This window comes from Acinonyx jubatus, chromosome B1, assembly GCF_027475565.1.
Source record: "Acinonyx jubatus isolate Ajub_Pintada_27869175 chromosome B1, VMU_Ajub_asm_v1.0, whole genome shotgun sequence".
Lineage (NCBI taxonomy): Eukaryota > Metazoa > Chordata > Mammalia > Carnivora > Felidae > Acinonyx > Acinonyx jubatus.
In genome coordinates this window covers 74,722,591-74,744,088 of record NC_069382.1, presented here as the reverse complement: position 1 = coordinate 74,744,088, position 21,498 = coordinate 74,722,591, and the positions used below count along the sequence as shown (strand labels likewise).

The 21,498-nt window shown below is 35.2% G+C and overlaps 1 protein-coding gene across 6 annotated transcripts in view; it reads right to left on the bottom strand.

Annotated features, from left to right (window-relative positions):
* Window positions 1-21,498, bottom strand: part of LRBA (LPS responsive beige-like anchor protein) — a 772,859-nt gene that overhangs the window by 637,497 nt on the left and 113,864 nt on the right. For all 6 annotated transcript variants that reach the window (XM_027067081.2, XM_027067078.2, XM_027067090.2 and 3 more), the window contains exons 10-14: window positions 12,211-12,408; window positions 11,880-12,013; window positions 9,413-9,521; window positions 8,953-9,105; window positions 1,711-1,879 (exon numbers count right to left, since the gene is read on the bottom strand). In XM_027067081.2, the coding sequence (XP_026922882.1) occupies window positions 1,711-1,879; window positions 8,953-9,105; window positions 9,413-9,521; window positions 11,880-12,013; window positions 12,211-12,408 (763 nt within the window). The remainder of the gene's footprint in view (window positions 1-1,710; window positions 1,880-8,952; window positions 9,106-9,412; window positions 9,522-11,879; window positions 12,014-12,210; window positions 12,409-21,498) is intronic.

Genomic DNA, 21,498 nt, shown 5'->3' with positions numbered 1-21,498 from the left:
GGGAATGTTATGTTGACTACCTCTGACATCTCCTCCTCTTCTTGAAAAAGTCCTTGGTCACACATGGCTCACATTAAAGTCAATTTTCATGTCTCAAACAAATAATCCTCAAGTAGAATGCTTTTGAAACCAAACCCCATTGTTGTAAGATCCTAAAGTTAGGTACCTGTTTGCCCCGTATTTTCTGCAATTCCGCCCCCAACCCCCCGCCACTAATCACTATCTACAGCTAGTTCTTAGACCACCAAAGCACAGGACCACCATGACCTCAAACAGATCAATTAAAATAGGAAGAAAATTGCTTAAAACTTTTTCCACATGACAATTCCTAGACAAAGAATAGGAGAGGGTTACTGAGTTACAACAGAATTAATTACAAACTCTGTTCAGCTCTCTCACTTGAAGTATGAGACTTCCCCAAGATCACTAATCAGTCTATAAAATAAATGCCAGAATACAAAACTAATATTCAGCACATGTACATGATACAGCTACATCAGGAAATTACGATCTAGCTCTACATATGCTACAACCTTACCACCTTAAAGAGATCATATAAATTCTGTGTGCACTCATATCTTTCTAAATTATACATAGTGTATTCTCTAAGAATAAGCAGAATTTATTTTGAAATGGATAAAGCAAGCTTCATACTAATATGAAACCTTGTGTTTGTAAATCACTGAACAGCCAAAGCATTTAAGTACAGTGACTCTCCAGCATCTATTTCCTGATTTCAAGCAGCAGCTCTCAATTTTTATCAAGGTACTGAACCCATCCTTGCTCTCAGATCATGTATTTCAGAGGTGGGACAGGCTTCCATGCCCATGTACAGGCAATCAGAAAAATACCTGCCACATAGACTGGACATATGATACAATCAGAGCCAATGAGCAGCAAAAGACTTTTGCTGGAAATGTTCAATACAGGCAGACACTCTTCTGCTGGACTTGTAGTTTTAAGGTTGTGAAGGTGGAGTGGCTGCTAAAGGGAGAGAATACATGAAAAGAGCCAACAAAGAAAAACTGGGAAATGGAGAGAGACAAACTGGGTTCAAGAGCCATATTCTGAATCCTTGCACCATGTTTTACTAAAAATGCCAATTTATATGAGGTGATTAACAACACCCTTTTACAACAACAGCCAATTTAAAGTAGGTTGTACTTACAACCAAAAGATCCACCATTTATCAAAATTTTTATTTTGATCCTTCCCATAAATTTCTGACATGATGAATGAATATTATCTTTCCAGTAATTTCCTGATTGATTATACAGGGAAATAATTACTGAAATTTTATAAGTTCATTATATTATTTATTAGAAGTAGATACTCCCCTACTTCCATAAGAAATCTCCATTTCCCAAAAAACATGGTTTTTAATTATTCTCATTATGAGAATTAGCTTCTGCATCAACACCATATGCTAATATAAAATTTCTTCACATTTTCAGTGCCTTAATATACACTCTGCAAACAACTTATACCAGCAGCAGTAGCATTCTTCTATAAAAGTAGCTAGTTTTTATTTTAAGTAGCGAGTTATTAACCTCTGTCAATCACAATTCAGTACAAACTATTAAAATTATTAGTAAGATTAAAATATAATTTTGCCATGATGATATTCAGAAAAACTTCAAGAATAATATATTATTGGTTAAAACAAAGAAAAACAATCTATGACAAAATATGTAGGCTGAGATAATATACCTAATCCTTTTGGGGTGATACCACTTCGATCCTGAGGATTCACTGCCCAGTAGTAGTACTTCAGTGTATGCATGATGAGAAGCACTGTTCCAACTCTCCGAATGGCATTATATATGTTGACTGTACCAATGAATTCCGTGGACAGGTAAGTATAGAGTGTCAACTGAACCTAGAGAATCAAAATGAAGAGTTTACATCAAAGAAGCAGCCCAGCATTTTACCCATTTCCAGTATATGTTCAGGCTAGTTGCGTGGAACATACTTTTTCCATGAAGATGCTGATCTTGATGGTAAAAAGTTACCATGTTAAAAGGTAACAATAATCACAGGCGCATGCATATATACACACGTAAACACACACGTTCCTTATAAAACTAAACCAAGTAAATACTTCTTTAAATAGTAGCATTATAAAGTAATCATCCCAAAATATATCAAATTTTTACAGCTATCCCATGAAAATAACTAACTCCTAATTAATTAGCACTTACTCATAAGCATATATAACTTATTTGTATAGTAAGTTTACTCTTCATACTATGCACAGTTGTTTTAAAAAACTGGAAATTTTCTGGGTTTTGCAGAAAATTAGAAGCTAGAATAACTCAAAGAAGAAATAAAAAAGTAGGAATAACCTGAAAGGGAGAAAGGCAGAAGTCAAAAGGAATAGAAAATGTAAAGCCTACCTTAAGAAATATTTATTAGAAAAACAGAATTCTGTTATAACAGCTCACTGCTACGAATATAATCTTAAGATTATAATTTCTCAACATGCTTATCAGTTTTATCCTCTAATTAGAAAAGGATTCTAAAGGGGAACCTGGGTGGCACAGTTAAGCATCCAACTTTGGCTCAGGTCATCTCACAGTCTGTGAGTTCGAGTCCCGCATCGGGTTCTGTGCTGCTAGCGCAGAGCCTGGAGCCTGCTTCAGATTCCGTCCCCCTCTCTCTGCCCCTCCTCTGCTCATGCTCTTTCTCTCTCTCTCTCTCTCTCTCTCTCTCTCTCTCTCTCTCTCAAAAATAAATAAACATTTTTAAAAAAAAGGATTCTAAAGGGGCACCTGGGTGGCTCAGTCGGTTAAGCGTCCAACTTCAGCTCAGGTCATGATTCCACTGCTCGTGAATTCGAGCCCCACTTCAGGCTCTGTGCAGACAGCTCAGAGCCTGGAGCATGCTTCAGATTCTGTCTCCATCTCTCTGCCCCTCCCCCCTCTCTAATAGAAAAAATAAAACAAAAAAAATTTTAAATAATAAAAAGGGTTCCACTAGTCTTATTTCCAAATAAATCATCTCAATAAAAACATAAAAACTTACTAACTTCAAAATATAAGCTCTTATTATTATTTTAAAAGAGAGAGTGTCCAAGTGGGGGAGAGGGTAAGGAGGGAAAGGGAATCTTAAGCAGCCTGGGATCATGACCTGAGCTGAAATCAAGAGTCAGATGCTCAACCGACTGAGCCACCCAGGCACTCCTAAGCTCTTAATATATAAAGAAACACAGGATAAAGAGTGGCAGAGTCTGAACCACCTAAAATTGAAGCCTAATGATTATAGCGTACAATACTATACATATGGTATATTCCAATGACTCGCAGAAAAATAATATTATTTTCATGCAGCTAATATCATTCAAATGGACAGGCCCAGTTTACTTGTCAGTGAGGCTATTTAACACTTTGTCACAACATTTTCTTACACCATTCACAAAAAAAAAACTCGAAATGGATGAAGGACCTGAATATAAGCCATCAGCTGCGGCAATTTCTTACTTGACACATCTCCAAAGGCAAGGGAATTAAAAGCAAAAATGAACTACTGGGACTTCATCAAGATAAAACTTATGCACTGCAAAGGAAACAATCAACAAAACTACAAGGCAACTGACGGAATGGGAAAAGATATTTTCAAAAGACATACTGGACAAAGGGCTAGTATCCAAAATCTATAAAGAACTCACCAAACTCCACACCCAAAAAACAAATAATCCAGTGAAGAAATGGGCAGAAGACATGAATAGACACTTCTCTAAAGAAGACATCCAGATGGCCAACAGGCACATGAAAAGATGCTCAACGTCACTCTCATCAGGGAAATGCAAATCAAAACCAAACTGAGATAACACCGGTCAGAGTGGCTAAAATAAACAAATCAAGAGACTATAGATGCTGAAGAGGATGTGAAGAAACGGGAACCCTCATGCACTGTTGGTGGGAATGCAAACTGGTGCAACCACTCTGGAAAACACTGTGGAGGTTCCTCAAAAAATTAAAAATAGATCTACCCTATGACCCAGCAATAGCACTCCTAGGAATTTACCCAACGGATACAGGAGTGCTGATGCAGAGGGGCACTTGTATCCCGATGTTTATAGCAGCACTTTCAACAATAGCCAAATTATGGAAAGAGCCTAAAGGTCCATCAGCTGATGAATGGATAAAGAAGTTGTGGTTTATATATACAATGGAATACTACTTGGCAATGAGAAAGAATGAAATATGGCCTTTTGTAGCAATGTGGATGCTAAGTGAAATAAGTCATACAGAGAAAGACAGATACCATATGTTTTCACTCTTATGTGGATCCTGAGAAACTTAACAGAAGACCATGGGGGGGGGGGGGGGGGGAGGGAAAAAAAAGTTACAGAGAGGGAAGGAGGCAAACCAAAAGAGACTCTTAAAATCTGAGAATAAACTGAGGGTTGATGGGGGGGGGGGGGGTAGGAGGGAGGGGAAAGTGGGTGATGGGCATTGAGGAGGGCACCTGTTGGGATGAGGACTGGGTGTTGTATGGAAACCAATTTGACAATAAATTTCATATTGAAAAAAAAATACTTTGTCACATGGTTCAAATTCTTGACGATGCTATTTAAACCATTTAGAAAATATTTACATCCAACTATGCATAATGATGTATTATGGAAATATAATGTCATACACACTGTCCCTCAGTAGATGAAATCCAGTTGAGAAAATGAAAAATAGACATACATTTAAGTGAAAAACAAACCTATTGAAATATAAAGATGACTTAAGAAAATTATTTTAAAAAGCATCTGGAATTAACACATTTATAAAGGGGCATCTGAATGATTCAGTAGGTAGAGCACACTTTGTCTCAGAGTTATAAGTTCAAGCTCTGCACTGGGTATAGAGATCACTTAAAAATAAAACCTTAAAAAAAATAAGAAAGAAAGAAACAGAAGTGTGTAATTAATTACAAAATAAGTAGCAAAGACTTATTAGAAACTATCAATTTGGAGGCCAGAGAAATTATTATAAGATAAGCAAAAAAGCCTAACTAATAAAACAGGTATTAAGGTAGGCTTTGAAAGTTAGTACTAAGATAGGTAGACAGAACCAAAGACGATATTTCAAACAGGGAAAATGGTAGATCATACAACAGGCTTCCCAAGATCTAGAACAATGCTCTTCAAACCTGATTGTGCATTAGCATACCTGAAAAATATTTTTTTAAATGCTGATGCCTGGGCCCTATCCCAGACCAATTAAAAAACACAATGTAGGATGGAATTCTGATTTTGATTTTTTAAAAAAAACAAAACAAAAAAATAAAACCTCTCCCAACAGGTTCTATCATCAGCCAGGACTGAGAACCACGGCTCAGGCATAATGTTTTTAGCATAATGTTTTACCCACTGAGGATAACTGAGTTTTTAAGCTAGAAAGCTTAAAAAAGAGTATTGACATGAAGACTTAATGCTAGAAAAGAGACTACTATATTCTGAAAACAACTGGAAGCTATTACACATTTGGGGGCTAAGAAATGATCTGATGAGAGTTATAAACATAAAAATTCTGGCAAAAAAAAGTCATAAAAATAGGAAAAACTGAAGAAAGTCAGTTTATTGAGAATAATACTGTAGTAAAAGAAAAGGCTTTAATAACACATTGACATGAATAAGAATGGGGACCTCAAGATTATTCATATGCTAACAGTGAATAAACACTCCTCATTTACTTATTATGTAATTTAGTAACCATATAAATTATATGTGTTAATATCAGTCTTTCCCATTACATTCTATGAGGGCAAGAATTAGAGCTGTCTTGTTCACTGAATTAGAGCTGTCTTGTTCACCACAGTATCCATAGTGATAAAAGTTACCCAACAAATGAAAGTAACCTTCCATTAAGCACCCTTTTCAAAAGCAAAGGTTGATTCATACATATATGCCTTCAACTTTGGTAACCACAGGTGAAATTACCATGAAGCTAATGAAGTTTAAGCTTTATGCTCACTCATCTATACAGGTTCTCTGCAAAACCCTAAACCTCATTTGTATGCATTATGTCATATTCTTTTTCTTAAAAATTTCCACCCTCCCTCTAATTGTATAACATTCAGACCAAACAAACATTGAAAAACAAAACAAACCTTGCTAAAACTATCTTTATAATAAAATTAAGGTAGATTTAACCCCTTATGGATATACAAACAACTAAAACAGAAGGAAAGTTTAATATTAACATAACCACTGTAATTTCTAAAAAGGAAATTAAAGAAAATTATTAACCAAGAAAAGGTAAGAAACAGAGTGCAGTAATACCAGGAACCTAAGAAAATGATATAATGAATTTTTTTTAATATTCCTCTATTACTAAGTATCTAATAAGAGGCTTTTTGACCACATCAAAAGAGATCCAAAGCCTTACAAATATGCTGCTTAGTGGACAAAAAAAGTGCCCGGTAAAAGGTTTAAAAAGTAACCTGAAACAATCTTGAAAAGAAATAAGATTGAAGGTCACAGAAGAAAAAGAGGTCAAATTTGAACCCAGAGATTAAAAGGTACAGCCTCCAGCTGCCTCCTTTGATTATTTCCAAATGGCAATCACAGTCAGCAGCTGTTTTTCTCTTTAACATTTGAAAAGACCAACTGAAAATAAGATAGTATGACTCTAGAAAAGCAAAAAACTCTGATTTTTTTTCCAACAACTAAAATAAGTACCTGTTATTCCAAACTAAACAATGATAAACATTCCAAGTGGATCAAAAGGGAGAAGGGGAGAGAGGAAATTAACAGGTTTAAAATAATACAATGTCTAACAAAAACTTCAGATAGGGCATATACAATTATGCAATTTAATAAAAATTTGTTTCAAGTTCTGCTTAACACTACCACTATCAATAGTCTTAAGACAATTTAATACAACATTAGGATTTAGCAAAGGTTTATTTATATACTTTATTACAAATTCATTTATATTCATTTAGAAGTAATTGGTTTGTTGTTATAGTGCTAAATAAATTATTGTACACAAATATAATTGTATATAATAATTTAAATTCATGAGAATAAAAATGATTAAATGAGACCAGTATACATTAGAAGCCTTCAAAAATGGTGACATTTCAGCTATTTCTGAAGAATTAAACTCACAAATACGTATACATACATATATACACATTGATAGGTATGCATATTTGCAACAGAACAGAGCTACAATTGATAGGAAATATTATATTTACATTGGAACTTTCCAGCTTTGATTTATATTTAGCAAAGTCAAATATAATTTGTATTTAACAAAAAATAAAGATTATAGCTGTTTTTTAAAAATACTGGCACTGCTTGGTAAGAATATGCAATGGGAAAAAGTCTCTTCAACAAATGGTGCTTGGAAAACTGGACAGCAGCATGCAAAAGAATGAAACTGGACCACTTTTTTACACCATTCACAAAAATAAGCTCAGAATGTATTAAAGACTTAATGTGAGACCTGAAATCTTAAAAATCCTAGAAGAGAGCACAGGCAGTAATTTCTCCGAGACTGGCCATAGCAACATTTTTCTACCTATGTCTTCTGAGGCAAGGGAAATAAAAGCAAAACTACACTATAGGGACAACATCAAAATAAAAAGTTTCTGCATAGCAAAGGAAATGATCAACAAAACTAAAGGCAACCTACTGAATGAAAGAAGATGTTTGCAAATGACCTATCCAATAAAGGGTTAGTATCCAAAATATATAAAGAACTTACACAACTCAACACACCAAAAAAACAAACAACCCAATTAAAATTGGGCAAAAGACACGAACAGACATTTCTTCAAAGAAGACATCCAGATGGCAAACAGACACATGAACAGACGCTCATCACTCATAATCAGGGAATTGCAAATCAAAACTACATGAGTTATCACCTCACAACTGTCAAAATGGCTAAAATCAACAATAAGAACCAACTGTCAGCAAGGATGTGGAGAAAAAGAAATACTCTTGCACACTTAGTGGGAATGCAAAATGGTGCAGCCGCTGTGGAAAACACTATGGAGGTCCCTCAGAAAATTAAAAATGGAACTTCCCTATGATCCAGTAATCAACCTACTGAGAATTTTTCCAAAAAATACAAAAACACTAATTCAAAGGGATATACGCACCCCATGGGGCACCTGGCTGGCTCAGTCTGGGCAGCATGTGACTTTTCATCTCAGGATCATGAGTTCTAGTCCCACATTGGGTGTAGAGACTAAGTAAATAAATATTTTTTTAAAAAGTAAAGGAATATATGCACCCCTATGTTTATAGCAGCATTGCTTCCAACAGTCGAAATGTGTAAGCAGCCCAAGCGTCTACCGATGAATGAATAAAGAAGATGTGGTACATACATATATAATCAAATATTATTCAGCCATAAAAAGGAATGAAATCCTGCCATTTGCAAGGACATGAATGGAGCTACAGAGTATAATGCTAAATAAAATAAGTCAGTCAGAGAAAGACAAATACCATATGATTTCACTCATACGTGAAATTTAAACAAAATAAGTGAGTAAAAGGGGGAAAAAAAACATAAAGACAAACCAAGAAACAGACTCTAAACTATAGAGAACACACTGATGGTTACCAAAAGGGAGCTGGGTAAGGGGATGTGTGAAATAGGTGGTAGGGGTTAAGGACTGCATTTGTTATGATAGCACTGGGTGATGTATGGAATTATTCAATCACTATACAATATACCTGAAACTAATATAACATCGTATTTTAAATGTGTTGGAATTTAAACTTCAAAAAAAAATACTGACACTGCTTTACAAAAGAAAGAAAAGATAACACTTATTTGCAAATATGTCTAAAAAAGAAAAAAAAAGCTTAGTCAAAAACTGCAATCTACTAAAATCATATATGACAACATATAGAAGAATAAAAGAAAACCTCATTATTGTAACTGTTCTCAACTACAAAAAGTTAGTGAAGATAGTAAAACAAAACCAATATATTACCTTGGCTGGAGTATGAATCCATATAGCTGGGTTAAGAAGAATGTGATCACACAATTGTTTGAGTAGGGGCATCCCATTCTGCAGATTACTCAGATATTTTGAAAATGCAAGACAAAGTTCAAGTACTGCTCTGTTGACATGGGATTTGGAAGACTGAAAAGAAAAAAATAGATCAAAGGTCACTACCAATACAAGGCAAAGTAAGTACATTAAAGGTTCTCAATACCAGAAAAAAGTTGGCCCACAAACTGCTACAAGTTAAAGATGCCATGAGACTCGATGCCACATTTCTCTAAAAAAGCAATGGAAGCAAGGTAAAACAACAAAAGGTTATTTTAATTTTGGTAATTTTATGTAACCAAGGAGACACACTTGCAGAAAGAATTGCTCAACCACTTAGGAGACCAAATCCATGCCCTCAAAATTAAGAGCAAAATATATAATGCATCTCATACTTTACCTTTTCAAGACTATATCCTATTACCAAGAAGCCCTTGCAGGCAAGCATCTGCTCCTGCATAGCAATTGAGTTCTTCAACAACTCCATGATAAAAGCCAGCAAAGTTGAACTGGAACAAAAAGAACAGGCAACAGTCTGAAAAACTTACTCTTTTAAAAAAACAAGGTGGGGAGGGGGATTAAATAGATGCAGGCTTTCATCTATCTTAATAAAAAGTTCTCTATTTCAAGGAAAATGAAGTTATAAAATTGTCTCCAACATTATTTGGGGACTGGAATTTGAATGCAGGATTAGCACTTAATTATTTATTTCACGTACTTTATCATCAACCTACTAATAAGTCAATTACTTACAAACAACATGAGAAACATATATAAACTGAACAAAAATTAGCAATGTCTAAAAACAAGTAATAAAATGGCTAACATAAGTATATTAAGGCCTTAAAGAATAGATATAACTTAGATTAGCAAGTATATTCAATTTTAGAGAGTAGAAGCCAGAGGCAAAAGACACATGGAGCAAATACACTAGGAAAGAAATACTTAGAATGTGTTAGGGCTCCAGACTAGCCTGGTTAATGAAGAAGATAAAAAAGTAAATTTGGGGGGCGCCTGGGTGGCTCAGTCGGTTAAAGCGTCCGACTTCAGCTCAGGTCACGATCTCGCGGTCCGTGAGTTCGAGCCCCACATCGGGCTCTGGGCTGATGGCTCAGAGCCTGGAGCCTGCTTCGGATTCTGTGTCTCCCTCTCTCTCTGCCCCTCCCCCGTTCATGCTCTGTCTCTCTCTGTCTCAAAAATAAACATTAAAAAAAATTTTTTTTAAAAAAAAGTAAATTTGGAATTTACAAACCGAAGTCCTCAAACACTAATTCAACAATTTTGTACATTATCCCGAAAGGAAAATCGTAATTCTGTAGTCAGTTGAGAAGACTTTTAAAACTGAATTGGGGCTAGGGCCATGCTCCTATCCTCACTTTTAGAAATACACAAAATGGAATGGAATGAAGATCACCTGTTACCTCCTTTTCTCAAAGCCTCTGAGATACCCCCACAAACAAACTAGAAGCCAACCTCCTCCCTCGACACAAGTGCTTTTAAACCTGTCAGCAATTTTGGGGTGCCTTCGCTCAGTCCGTTAAGCGTCCGACTTTGGCTCATGTCATGATCTCATGGTTTGTGAGTTTGAGCCCCGCATTGGGCTTTGTGCTGACAGCTTGGAGCCTGAAGCCTGCTTCACAGATTCTGTGTCTTCCTTTCTCTCTAACCCTCCCTCACTTGTGTTCTGTCTCTCTCTCTCTCTCTCTCGAAAATAAATAATAAACATTAAAAACAATTTTGTTAAGTCTTCATTTTCAATAAAGATAAAAATTTTAAAAAAAGAAAGGGAGAACCAAGAAAAAATAACTGAGCTCTGTTACAGAAGTTTCAGACCAGGACACATAAAAAAATTAATGAAGTAGCAATATGTCAAGGATAACTTTAATTATTTTAATGTAGACAATAAATACTTGATTTGATATCTCATTCATTTAAAAAAAAAAGTCACTTTGTTGCCTAAACATCTCAAGAGAATTATTACATCATGAAATACATACATTGATTAATTGATATCAAATTACACAAAATCAGGGAATTCTAAAAATGAATAATGAGACACTCATTTACTCAAATAATACATTAAACATAATTACTAGTCTCACTAGAATATACAGCCATGAAAAATTCATTTAGACACCCCTCCAATGTTTTATATTATGTCCTCTTATATCTTTGCCTTTTTTAGACTCTATACTGTAAGAGACAAATGTGTCCAACATACAATCTAGTATTTTCAAAAAGACCAAATGTAAATAATAAATAACATCATTAAAAATTTCAGTTTTAATTTAGTTATATGCAATAATTAAAATGAAAAGCTAAATCCCCATAATGAATCACTGCCATGTAATAATCTAAAATAACTTTTTAAATTAGAATGATAGACAAAAATGTATTCATTTTTGCTAAATCATTATTTCTAAATTTATTCTAAGAGAAGTTTATTATATTTTTTACAGCTTCCATATTTCCTACTGATAAAGAATTTAGATTACTACTACCTTTTTTTTTTTTTTTTTTTTTTGAAAGAAAGAGAGACTGCAAGTGGCACAAAGGGGCAGAGGGAAAGAATCTTAAGCAGGCTCCATGATCAGCACAGAGCCCGACATGGGGCTGGATACCACCACCCTGATATCATGACCTAAGCCAAAACCAAGAGGTTGATGCTCAATCATGAGCCACCCAGATGCCCCTAATACTACTATTACTGACAGGAATTTGTAGTAACCTTTAAAGTTCACAAATTTCTTTACATACATTCTTTTAACCCTACCAACATATTTAAAAGGCAGAAAAAATATTGTGCAGCTCAACAGTAATAAAAGTCATCCTCACATCCACTTCAAGAACAAAATAATGGCACTCACCATATAGTCACGTCAACCTCATCAGATAAATATTGCCTATAATCCAACTGTGCAAAAAGTGGAAACAGCACTTGTACTCCTCCAATTGAATGCATAGCACTTTGAATGGAATGTGTTAAAACTGCTTTCACATCCTTGTAAAACAGAAAACACAGTAAAGATTCCAATGATTTCCTTTCCCAAACAATAAAAAAAGCATAACAAGAACAATACCTTATATCACATTTATTAATAGAAGCTACCTAATATACCTCACTAAAATTTACCATGAAAAATATTCTTAAAAGATTATATATAAAAAATAAAAAATAAAAAATGTCATAGCTAGTACCTGGAGCATGAGTGCATGCGGTGAATGAACAAAAATTGAAGGGTTGTCCTTAGGGGATGATTCAAGGCAGAGCTGGGCATCTGTAGCACGTGGATTGTACGTGAATGCAATGGCACTAGAAAGTTTGCCATCATACAAAAGAAGTTTGTGATGCTCAGCAAGAAACAGATCACTTTCCGCTTTGAATTTAAATGTACCCTAAAAATAAAGAATAAAACAGTTAAAACAGTATACCACAAAAAAGAAAATCTAGATACAAATCACCCGATACAAAAATTTAAGGAATATATCTTTAATCATTTTCCTAACAATATCAAGTAAGAAGAGCCCTGTTTCATTACTTCTTTAGTGGACTGTATTCATTTTAATGAATGAAAATCAAGTCGGTATTAAAACCTTACATTTGGGGCGCCCAGGTGGCTCAGTCGGTTAAGCGTCCGACTTCGGCTCAGGTCATGATCTCACAGTCCGTGAGTTCGACCCCCGTGTCGGGCTCTGTGCTGACAGCTCAGAGCCAGGAGCCTGTTTCAGATTCTGTGTCTCCCTCTTTCTCTCTCCTCCCCCGCTCATGCTCTCTTTCTTCTCAAAAATAAACGTCAAAAAAAATTTTTAAACTTACATTTCAAAAATATAAAATGTAGTGTCCTATGGCACATATTTTATCATTTTTTTCACTGTACTTCGTCTTTTTGGATTTTTTTTTTTTAAGAGAGAGAGAGGAAGAGCGTGAGTGGGAGAGAGGGACAAAGGGAGAGAGAGAAGGGGAATCCCAAGCAGTTTCTGTGCTCCATGCAGAGCCTGACACTGGGCTCAATCCCACAACCCTAAGATCATGACCTGTGCCCAAAACAAGAGTCAGACACTCAACCAACTGAGCCACCCAGGTGCCCCCTTTTTGGATTTCTTTCATTGTGGTTATTAACACAGTACATAAAATGTACCATCTTAAACATTTTTAAGTGTACAGTACAGTAAGTAGTATTAACTATATGCATATTGTTATATAACAAATCTCTAGAACTTTTACATCATGTAAAACTGAAGTTCAGTATATATTTAACATCTCATTTCTACCACTCCCCATTCCCTGGCAACCACCATATTCTACTTTCTGATTCTGTAAGTGTGACTTTTTTGTAACTCATATAAGTGTAATCTTTTTATTTGCATACTTTTTATTTTCTTATTTCACTTAGTATCATGTCTCAAGCTTGACTACGTGGTAGCATGCATCAGAATTTCCTTCTTTTTAAAACTAAATAGTATTCCACTGTACATATATACTACATTGTATCTATTCATGTGTCCATGGACAATTAGGTTGCTTCAACCTCTTGACTATTGTGAATGATGCTACAATAAACTTGAATATGAAAATATCTCTTTCAGATCCTGCTTTTAATTCTTCTGCATATGTACACAAAAGTAAGAAAGCTCAATCATAGGGTAATTCTAATCTTGATTCCTAAAGAACCACCATACTGCTTTCCATAGAGCCTACAGCATTCTACATCTCCACTAAACATCCCCATATATGCATTCCACATATGCACTAAACAGTGCATACGGGTACATATTTCTCCATACCCTAGCCAATACTTATTATTTTCAGTTTTGTTTTTTATACTAGCCATCCTAATGTGGTATGAGGTAGTATCTACTGTAGTTCTGATCTGCATTTCTCTGCTGATTTGTAATGTTGACCATCTTTTCATGTTTGTTTGCAATTTGAGTATCTTCTTTGGAGAAATGTTTATGCAAGTCTTTTGCCCACTTTTTTAGTGGGTTATTTGGAGATTTTTGTTGTTCAGCTGTAGGACTTCATTATAGATTCTGGATATTAACCCTTTATCAACTATATGGTTTTGTAACATGTTTTCTCATTTCACAGTTCGCCTTTTCACTCAATTCCTTGATACATAAAAACTTTGACATGCCAAAGATTTTGAGATGGAAGACCCATTTGTCTATTTTTATCTTTGTTGCCTGTTTTGGTGTCATATCCAAAACATCACTGTCAAACTCAATGTCATGATGATTTTCCTCTGCTTTCAGGTAGGAACCTTATGTGTCTTAGGTTTAGGTCTTTAATTCATTTTGAGTTAATTCTGATATATGTTGTAAACTAAGGATCAAAATTCACTATTTACCATGTAGATATCTACTTTTCACAAATCCAGGTTTTAAAAAGACTAGCCAGGGGCACCTGAGTGGCTCAGTCAGTAAAGCATCGGCTCTGGCTCAGGTCATGATCTCATGGTTCCTGAGTTCAAGCCCCACGTCGGACTCTATGCTGACAGCTCAGAGCCTGGAGCCTGCCTCAGATTCTGTGTCACCCTCTGTCTGCCCCTCCCCCACTTGCACTCTGTCTCTCGCTCTGTCTCTAAAATAAATAAACATTAAAGAAAAAAAAAATTTTAAGACTATCCTTTCTCCATTGTGTGTGGTGTTTGCATCTTTGTAGAAGATCATTTGAGTATATGTGCAAAGATTTATTTCTGGACTCTCAATTCTGCTCTATTAGTCCATAGGTCTACCTTTATGCAAGCACCATAATGTTTTGATTACTATCCCTTTGTAATATGTCTTGAAATCGAGAAGTGTGAGACCTCTAATCATGTTCTTCTTTTTCAAGGTTGTGGCTATCTGGAGACCCTTGAAATTTCATATAAATTTTAGGGATTTTTTTTTCCATTTCTGCAAAAAAATACTATTTCGATTTTGATAGGAACTGTACTGAATTTGTACATCACGTTCAGCAGTATGCATTCTTTAACAATTGCAAGTCTTTCAATCCATGAACCGAGGGTATCATTCCATTTTGTGGCTTCTTTGATTTCTTTCAACAATGTTATAGACTTTTCAGTGTACAGGTCTTAAGCCATCCTTAGGTAAGTTGTTCCTAAGTATTCCTTTTTTATGCTTTTGTAAATGAGATTGTTGTTTTATTTTCCTTCTCAGGTTGTTCACTGTTGGTATAGAGAGACACAGCTGATTTTTGTTCTTGGCTTGTATCCTGCAAGCTTGTTGAATTTATCAGTTGTAACAGGTTTTCATTTAGAATTTTCTACATATAAGATCAAGTCATCTGTGAAAAGATAATTTTACTTCATCCCTTCCAACTGGGATGCCTTTTATTTCCTCCTCTTGACTAACTGCTCTAAGACTGTGAGGACTGTGGCCTACAGAAATGGTGAGAATGGGAATCCTTGCCTTGTTCCTGTTCTTAGAGGAAAAGCTTTCAGTCTTTCACTAATGTCAGCTGTGGGCTTTTCATATGTAGCCTTATTATTTTGAAGTAGTTTCCTTCACTAGTAATTTGTTGAGTGTTTTTATAATGAAAGAATAAATTTTGTCCAACAGTTTTTTTGCATCAATTGAGATGACTGTGTGGTTTGTGTCCTTTACTCTGTTAACATGTATATTGCAATGATTGACTTTCATATGTCCTCCATTCCAGGACTAAGTCTCTGCTGGTGACAGACTATGATCCTTTTGGTGTGCTCTTGAATTTGCCTTGTTAGTATTTTGTTGAGGATTTTTGCATCAAAATTAATCAGGGATACTGGTCTATAGTTACCTTGTAGTGCCTTTGGCTGTGGTATCAAAGTAATGCTGACCTCCTAAATTGAGTTTGGAGGGTGTCTGGTGGCTTAGCTGAGCATCTGACTCTTAGTTTCAGCTCAGATCATAACCTCACAGTTTTGTAGGGTCGAGCCCCGCGTCAAGGTCTGCACTGACAGTGCGAAGCCTGCTTGAGATTCTCTGTCTCCCTCTCTCTCTGCCTCTCCCCTACTCATTCTGTCTTTCAAAATAAATAAACTTTAAAAAGTTATGAGTTTGGAAGTATTCCCTCCTCTTCATTTTTTGAAAGAGTTGAGGAAGATTGTTGTTAATTCTTCTTTAATGTTTGAATACTCCAGTGAAATCCTATGCAGTACACAGCTTTTCCTTATTCAGAGGTTTTGGATTATGGATTCAATGTCCTTAGTACCTACAGTCTCTTCAGATTTTCTCTTGATAGGCAGTGTGTTTCCAAGAATATCCATTTCTTCTATATTATTCAATTTGCTGATATAAAATTGTTCATAGTAGTCTCCTAATTCTTTTTAGATTCATGGCATTAGTAATAATTCTTCTTTCATTTTATTTTTCTTCTTTCATTTCTTTTAGTTATTAGGTCTTCTCTTTAATCTTAATCTAGCTAAGAACTTGTCAGGTTTGTAGATCTTTAAAAGAACTCTTAGTTTTGTTAATTTTTTTTCTATTATTGTTCTAGTCTCTATATCATTTATTTCTACTTTGAATATTTATCACGTCCTTTCCTCTGATAACTTTGGGATTACTTTGCTCTTCTTTTTCTAGTTCCTTGAAGGGAAAAATTAGTTATTGATCTGAGATCTTCCTTTTTTCTTTTAAAGGACTATAAACATTCCTCTTGGTATTGCTTTCCCTAAATCCCATAAAGTTTGATATGCTGTCTTCACTTGGCTCCAGAAATTTCCTGGGGATTTCTTTGACACACTAGTTGTATGAGAGTGTGTTGTTTGATTTCCACAAATTTGTGTATTTTCCAGATTCCTTCTACTATTGACTTAATTTTATTGGGGTAAAAAAACCTTTTTGGTATTATGATTTCAGTATTATTAAATTTGTTAATTTTGTGGCCTAATATGTTGTCTATCCTGAAGAATGTCCCATAGGAGCTTGAGAAGGATGTGTATTCTATTGGTGTTTGGTGGGGTGTTCTGTATGTGTTTGTTAGGGTCCAACTGGTCTACATTGTTGTTCATGGTCTCTGTTTCTTTAGTAATCTCTCTGGTTGGTCTATCCGTTAATAAAAGGGTTTTGAAATGTCCTACCATTATTGTGTTAATACATACTTCTCCCTTCAATTCTGTCAAGGTCTGTTTCATATATTTTGCAGCCATAAAGTTAGGTGTATATATTTTTAATTATTATATCTTCCTCGTGAATTGACACTTTTATCATTATATAATTTCCTTCTTTGAGTCTTGTAACAGATTTTGAATTAAAGTCTAATTTGGAGGAGTGTCTGGGTGGCCCAGGCAGTTCAGTGTCTGACTCTTGATTTCAGCTCAGGTCATGATCCCAGAGTCAAGGGATTGAGCCCCGTGTCAGGCTCCACAATGAGTGTGGAACCTACTGAAGATTTTCTCTCCCTGTGGCCCTCTCCCCTGCTTGCACACACACTCTCTCTCTCTCTCTCTCTCAAATGAATAAATGAAGTCTATTTTTTCTGATATACACATGGCCAACCCTGCTCTCTTTTGCTTACCATTTACATGGACTATCTTCTTCCATCCCTTCATATTCCATATTAGACAGTTGGGTTTTGTTTTTTTAAATCCATTAGCCAATGGGTGATGGGTATTAAGGAGGGCACTTATGATGTGCACTGGCTGTTATTTTTAAGTGACAAATCACTAAATTCTACTCCTGAAACCAATATTACACTCTATGATAACTAACTAGAATTTAAATAAAAATTTAGGAGAAAAAAATCCATTTAGCCTATTTCTTTTAAGTGAGAAGTTTAATGCATTTACATTTAAAGTAGTTAGCGACTCACTATTGCCATTTTTGTTCACTATAATTGGCTAATTGACTTCTTTTATATGCCAATGATTGTTGGTATTTATATCCCTTTCTCCTTTTGTGTTAAGTTCTATAGGTATTTTCTTTGCCATATCCATAGGAATTACATAAAACATCTTAAAGTTATAAAACTATTTTTTTTTTACTTTTTTTAGACATTTATTATTGAGAGACAGAGAGAGACAGAGCATGAGCATGGGAGGAGAAGAGAGAGGAGGAGACAGAATCCCAAGCAGGCTCCAGGCTCTGAGATGTCAGCACAGAGCCCGATGCAGGGCTCAAACTCACAAACCCGTGAGACCATGACCTAAGCCGAAGTCGGACGCTTAACCAATTGAGCCCCCCAGGCATCCCTATAATATTCTACTTTAAGCCAATAACGGCTTAAGTTCAATCACATACAAAACCTTTACACATTTACATCTCCATCACCCGATTTTATGTTAGTGATATCAAAAATTACATCTTTTCATATTATGTATAGATTTAGATTTTTATGCTTTTTCTCTTAAAGTCTGTATCAGAATTGAAAGTAATTTATGCAGGGGCGCATGGGTGGCTTAGTCAGTTAAGCATCCGACTCCTGGTTTCAGCTCCGGTCATGATCTCACATTAAGTTCAAGTCCCAAATCGGGCTCCACGCTGACAGTGCAAAGCCTGCTTGGGATCTCTCTCCCACTCCTTCTTTCTCGGCCTCTCCTGATCTCTCTGTCTCAAAATAAATAAACTTAAAAAAAGTGATTTATGCACTAACATTACAAGATTACAAGATTCTATATTTGCGTATATATTTACCTTTACCAGAAAGCTCATATTTTATCTTTTAAATCATTCTTGTTTTTTTTTTTAGGTTTATTTTTTTAGAGAGACAGCATGAGCAGGGGAAGAGGCAGAGAGAGACGGGAACAGAGGATCCACAGCAGGCTCTGTGCTGAGAGCAGAGAGCCCGATATGGGGCTCAAACACACAAATCATGAGATGACTTGAGCTGAAGTAGACTGAGGCACCCAGGCGCCCCTTAAACCATACTTCTAAGTAATCACAGACAAGGATTTTTTTCTTTAGTTTAACTATAACCACTTAAAGCTAAATGGAACATCTTTTCCAACAAAGACTTGCTGGATTCAACTTGTGAATTCTGCTTCAATACTGCTATAAAAATAAAATGTAAGGGGCGCCTGGGTGGCACAGTCAGTTGAGCGTCTGACTTCAGCCAGGTCACGATCTCGCGGTCCATGAGTTCGAGCCCCGCGTCGGGCTCTGGGCTGATGGCTCAGAGCCTGGAGCCTGTTTCCGATTCTGTGTCTCCCTCTCTCTCTGCCCCTCCTCCATTCATGCTCTGTCTCTCTCTGTCCCAAAAATAAATAAATGTTCAAAAAAAAAATTTATTTAAAAAATAAAATAAAATGTAAAACACGCTAAGACTGCCTTTATCTTTCTTTTACACAAAACATTTTAAAAGCTTTAATATATTATTTTTCTAAAATTTCTGCCCCCTTGATAAGCAGTTAATAAATCTGTAAGCATTGATTTAATATTCTTTTTTAATTTAATGAAAGCTGATTACAAAGGGAATTTTAGCATAAGTGAAATAAATGCTTTTAAATAATAAATACTTTTGAGGGGAAATGTCATTTGGGCAACCTACAAAAGCTAACCTATTTACCAACTTACAATATACAGACATATAATATGGGAGATTATGTAATTCATTTTCCAAAGGCAGAAACTAAGAAAGTCTAAAGAAATAAGTGACTTCTTTGAGTCCACAAAGTTAATCTGTGGCAGAATAAAGATCAGAAACTAGTTCAATTAAACAAATAATTTAGCCTGTGCTACTATTCAAAGTACAGTATGTCAACATTAGCAGGTAAAAATTTTAAAAACAAATAGCTAAACATTTTTTCTACTTTGTTTGGAATTGAGGAATAAATCACTACCACTAACCAATCTAAACAAAACTAAATCTAAAACTAAAACTAAGACTTTCACATATTTCAGGAATTGCTGCTAAGTTTATAGAAACAATATTCATGTGTAAATACTATTTGATATGATTAATTAAAATAAAAAAATACCCTTTCAAAGTACTTAAAGCAACATGGTACTTCATCAAACACTAAGACAATATGAAAGAAGTATTTAACCCTTCATTTCTTTTGAAATATTTATTATTTTAATCTTTAAAGCACTGAATCAATTGCAATTGCCTAGAAGCAATCCTGAGATTGCTGGTTTCCCATATCCCTGCTACCTTAAGCTATAAGGGGTTCTCTAAAACATGGACTATACAACACAACAGATTTCAACAGTAAAAAATAAAGCAAGAAGTAATTCTAGGATCATCAATTTCTCACATAACATGATTTTCAGTACAGTTTTATCACTATCTGACCATACATATGAGGAAAAGATGACTCAAATGTTAGAGATGACTACCGATAAGATTTTTGACCTAGCACTAATACCAGCAGTTATTTCTACACATTTACCATTAAGATGCCTTTCTGGACCTCAGTATACTTCATGGATAAGAATATAAACTATGACCAAGTGTGATTATCCTGGGAACAAAAGGTTGATTTAACAATATCTGAACAATTTAATATACTATATTAATAAAAACAAAAGACAACAATCGTGATCATCCCAAAAGAAGCACAAAGAACAAATGACAAAATCCAGCAACGTTTCATGCTGAAAACACTCAACAGACTAGGAATAAAAGTGAACTTCCTCAAATAAACAAAGAACATCTACAAACAGCTAACAGCAAACACCATACTGATGGCAAAAAAAATGGAATGCTTTTTCTCCTAAGATCAGTAAAAATACAGGGATGTCTGCTTTCAACACTTTTCTTGTTTTTTCTTTTTTAATTTACTTGCAGTAAAACCACTTAACAGGAGATCTATCCTCTTAACAGATATTAAGTGTACAATACAGTATTTTTATAGGCACAATGTTGTACAGCAGATCACTCGAACTTGTTCACCTTGTATAACTGGAATTTTATACCCACTGATTGTCAATTCTCCTTTTCTCTCTCCCCCAGCCCATGGCAACCACCCTTCAATTCTTTGTTTCTATGAGTTTGATATTTTACATATCTCCTATGAGTGGAATCATGCATTATTTGCCTTTCTATGACTGATATATGTGTCTCCCTCTCTCTGCCACTCCCCTGATCGCACTCTGTCTCTGTCTCTCTCTCTCTCAAAATAAATAGAATTAAAAAAAATTTTTTTACAGATACTAAAAACAGCCAAAACAATCTTGCAAAAGAACAAAGTTGGAGGACTCAGGCTTCCTGACTTAAAAAATGAATTACAGAGGTGCCTGAGTGGCTCAGTCGGTTAAGTGTCTGACTCTTGATTTCAGCTCAGGTCATGATTTCACTTTATGAGTTTGAGCCTTGCATCAGGCTCTATGCTGACAGTGCAATGCCTACTTGGGATTCTCTCTTTCTCTCTCCCTCTCTCACTGCCCCTTTCTCTCTCTCTCTCAAAATAAATAAATCAACTTAAAAAAATGTATTACAAAACTGCAGTATTCAAGACTGTGTTCTACTGGCCTAGGGATACAGTTTGATGAAACAGAATTTAAAGTCCAGATATAAACACTTAGATTTAAGACACATAGTATCTATACTCATACTGACTGTAAACT